The 2,482-nt window shown below is 51.9% G+C and overlaps 1 protein-coding gene across 1 annotated transcript; it reads left to right on the top strand.

The window, feature by feature from the left end:
* Positions 1-1,067: 1,067 nt before the first annotated feature.
* On the top strand, positions 1,068-1,953 carry LOC135398418 (myb-related transcription factor, partner of profilin-like). Its single transcript, XM_064629827.1, has 2 exons — positions 1,068-1,271; positions 1,699-1,953. Exons 1-2 carry the CDS (start codon positions 1,068-1,070, stop codon positions 1,951-1,953), a joined length of 459 nt encoding a protein of 152 aa, XP_064485897.1.
* The last annotated feature ends 529 nt before the right edge of the window (positions 1,954-2,482 follow it).

Genomic DNA, 2,482 nt, shown 5'->3' with positions numbered 1-2,482 from the left:
ATTCCACGAATCCTTTGCGGCTAGGCGCGGTGCTGGCGGTCCCTCGGAGCCAGTGTCTTGTATTAAAAGGAAATCTGACCATTGAGAGGAGCCTAAAAACGACGCTCGACCTGTCAGTTAAATTGAGCATTTTCCATTGGCTGCTGTTTACTACGCGGGCCGCCATGGCACAAACATTTTCCCGAAAATGGCGGCGTAGCTTGGAACTGCGAATAGAGAATTTCACACATATTTTTTTTTTACAAATTACTTTAATTTTATTCCGTTAGTGTATATGCTGTTGCAATTATCTTACAAATCACCTTTAAATTACGTTCGAGGGCCCTATTCCGAGGTGCCTCGCTCGCGCAATCGAGTCGTTTGCAAGCGACCGCACGTGGTGTGTGATGTCATGGAACGACAGCGCCGAGAATTTGGTATTCCAGTGCTTCCAGACGAGCCGCGCGTGAACGATCCTGTCGTTTGACCGATGCGCACGCTTGTTCAGCGGGGAGAGCTCAGCAGAAGGGAACGTGAAAAAGAGCAACATTCAACACGAACCACCAGAAGACGACTGCCGCCTGGTTCTAACCCTCATAAGCTAGCAACGTGTGTAATGATTTTTTTTTTTTTTGCTACATTCTATAGCGGCTTCCCGCTCTAGCAAATTTTTCCACGGCTGACAGTGAATACATGCAGTGAAAAGCAGTCGGAGGCGCGAAAGGCAAAGGCAAAGGAACCACTGACAACTTCCCAATCCGTTGAGCAGCTACCACATGTAGTTCTGGACCACCGATGGTGTCGGTAGGCGAAGCGATCGAGGCGGCGGGAACGATACCTGCCACTTTTGGTATTTCGGGTTACGTCTAACGATCGCGCGCTTGGGTTATTAGCCCGTCGACGTGTTAAACGTCACTGTCACGCGCATCCCAGATGACGACGACAAAGCGATTGCACGAGCGCGTTCGCAAATATAACTTTGTGCATTTGAGATAAAAGCAAACATAGGCAATAAAAGACGACGAAAAAAAAAAAAGAAACAAGCTGTGCTTGTTCTTGTTTTTGTCGTATAATTACCTCTATCTGCGATGGATTCTCCGGTACGCGCTTCACGTCCCACCTCGGAGCAGTTTCACATTGTGCTAGACTATGTGGGAGAGCACCGTAATCTCTTTACGGGTGGGCTGTCCGTTGGCTACACATCGCAAGACAGAAAGAGGGAGTGGTGCGAGCTGGCTACACGTTTGAACGCCAGCGGTGGTGCAGTGAAACCCGTTGAGAGGTGGAGAAAGGTGCGTAAATTAGCATCAGATATGAAACACCAACAAAAATCTCAAAATTCGCGGCAGCAGTGACGACTGCAATATCCCCGTCATCGGCCCTTGGGACACCGCGGCCCACTCTAGGGCGACCTTACGTCATGTAGTTGGCTCTTTTGAGGCGACAGGCCTAAGGAACTCATTATGACCCCACCAGCGCTCTCGGACATTTCCACCATCACGACTACGTTCATCATCGCCATCGCCGCTCCGATCATTCCCGTCATCTCTCATTGTCATCACTCATCATTGTCACCACTCACATTAGAACCCCTAGCTATGGGGTAGCTTTCCACTCATAGAGTGGAAAACCGCCCCCCTGCATCATCAGAATATATATGTTGTTTTTGTTGCAATATCCCACTACTTGATTGAAGTTGTGTTCAATGGGAACTTTTAGACGTGGACCAACTGGAAAAGCGCCACCAAAGCCAAGGCAGCTCGCATCTCGCATCACACGCGGGAGACGGGAAGAGGTCCCCCACCGAAAGAATCGCTCTCTGAGCTGGAGGAGCGGCTCGCCTCTGTGATTGGGCAAGTGGCGACGACCGGGATGCAGGAGACTCGGGATACGGGCACTGCCGGCCTCGGAGTCCGCATCAACGATCATTTATATGGCACCGCCCGAGGCAGCTTCTGCCTCACAGAGCGATGAAGGCAGGTCGACGTGCACATAGGTTCCGACCGCGTTGGCCTCGATAGCAGCCACGCGAAGTAACTTACAGCCATCTCCGTTGAATGCTCTGGCTACTCGACAGGCCAAACGACTGGGTCCGAGAAACCGCTCGTGCACCGACACTCAGCCGATAGCATCGTTCACAAGCGACACGTTTAGAAGGCAAGGAAATACCAAATGCTCGGTGCCGTCGATACGTGACATCACGCATCACGTGCCATCGGTTGCAAACAGCTCGATTGCTCCTGCGGTGCACCTCGTGATTCAAGCACGAAGGGCAACCTCCATGGAGCGAATGTACAGCGAAAAAGCTGCGAACTTCGCTCAGCGTCGGACGCCCAGCGCGAGGCATCAAAAATGTGAGCGTCCGCCGCCGGTCTGCCCATGCCGGATATTTTCGCACAGCGTCCGCGATTCCGGAAGCGTCAACTGCAGATGAACCAATCAAAGTGCTCTTCCGCTACGAATCTACGCCAGATCGCCTGCACGTGGTCGTCTGCTCTCGTGA

This window comes from Ornithodoros turicata, chromosome 6 (genome assembly GCF_037126465.1).
Source record: "Ornithodoros turicata isolate Travis chromosome 6, ASM3712646v1, whole genome shotgun sequence".
NCBI classification, from domain to species: Eukaryota; Metazoa; Arthropoda; class Arachnida; order Ixodida; family Argasidae; genus Ornithodoros; species Ornithodoros turicata.
The sequence above is the reverse complement of the archived record's forward strand: the minus strand, read 5'-3'. Positions and strand labels throughout refer to the sequence as shown.

Bases quoted from the DNA above. Each gene is read 5' to 3' on its own strand.
- LOC135398418 (XM_064629827.1), top strand. From the start codon at position 1,068: ATGGATTCTCCGGTACGCGCTTCACGTCCCACCTCGGAGCAGTTTCAC. The intron at 1,272-1,698 runs GTGCGTAAATTA...GGGAACTTTTAG, and splicing joins CCGTTGAGAGGTGGAGAAAG to ACGTGGACCAACTGGAAAAG.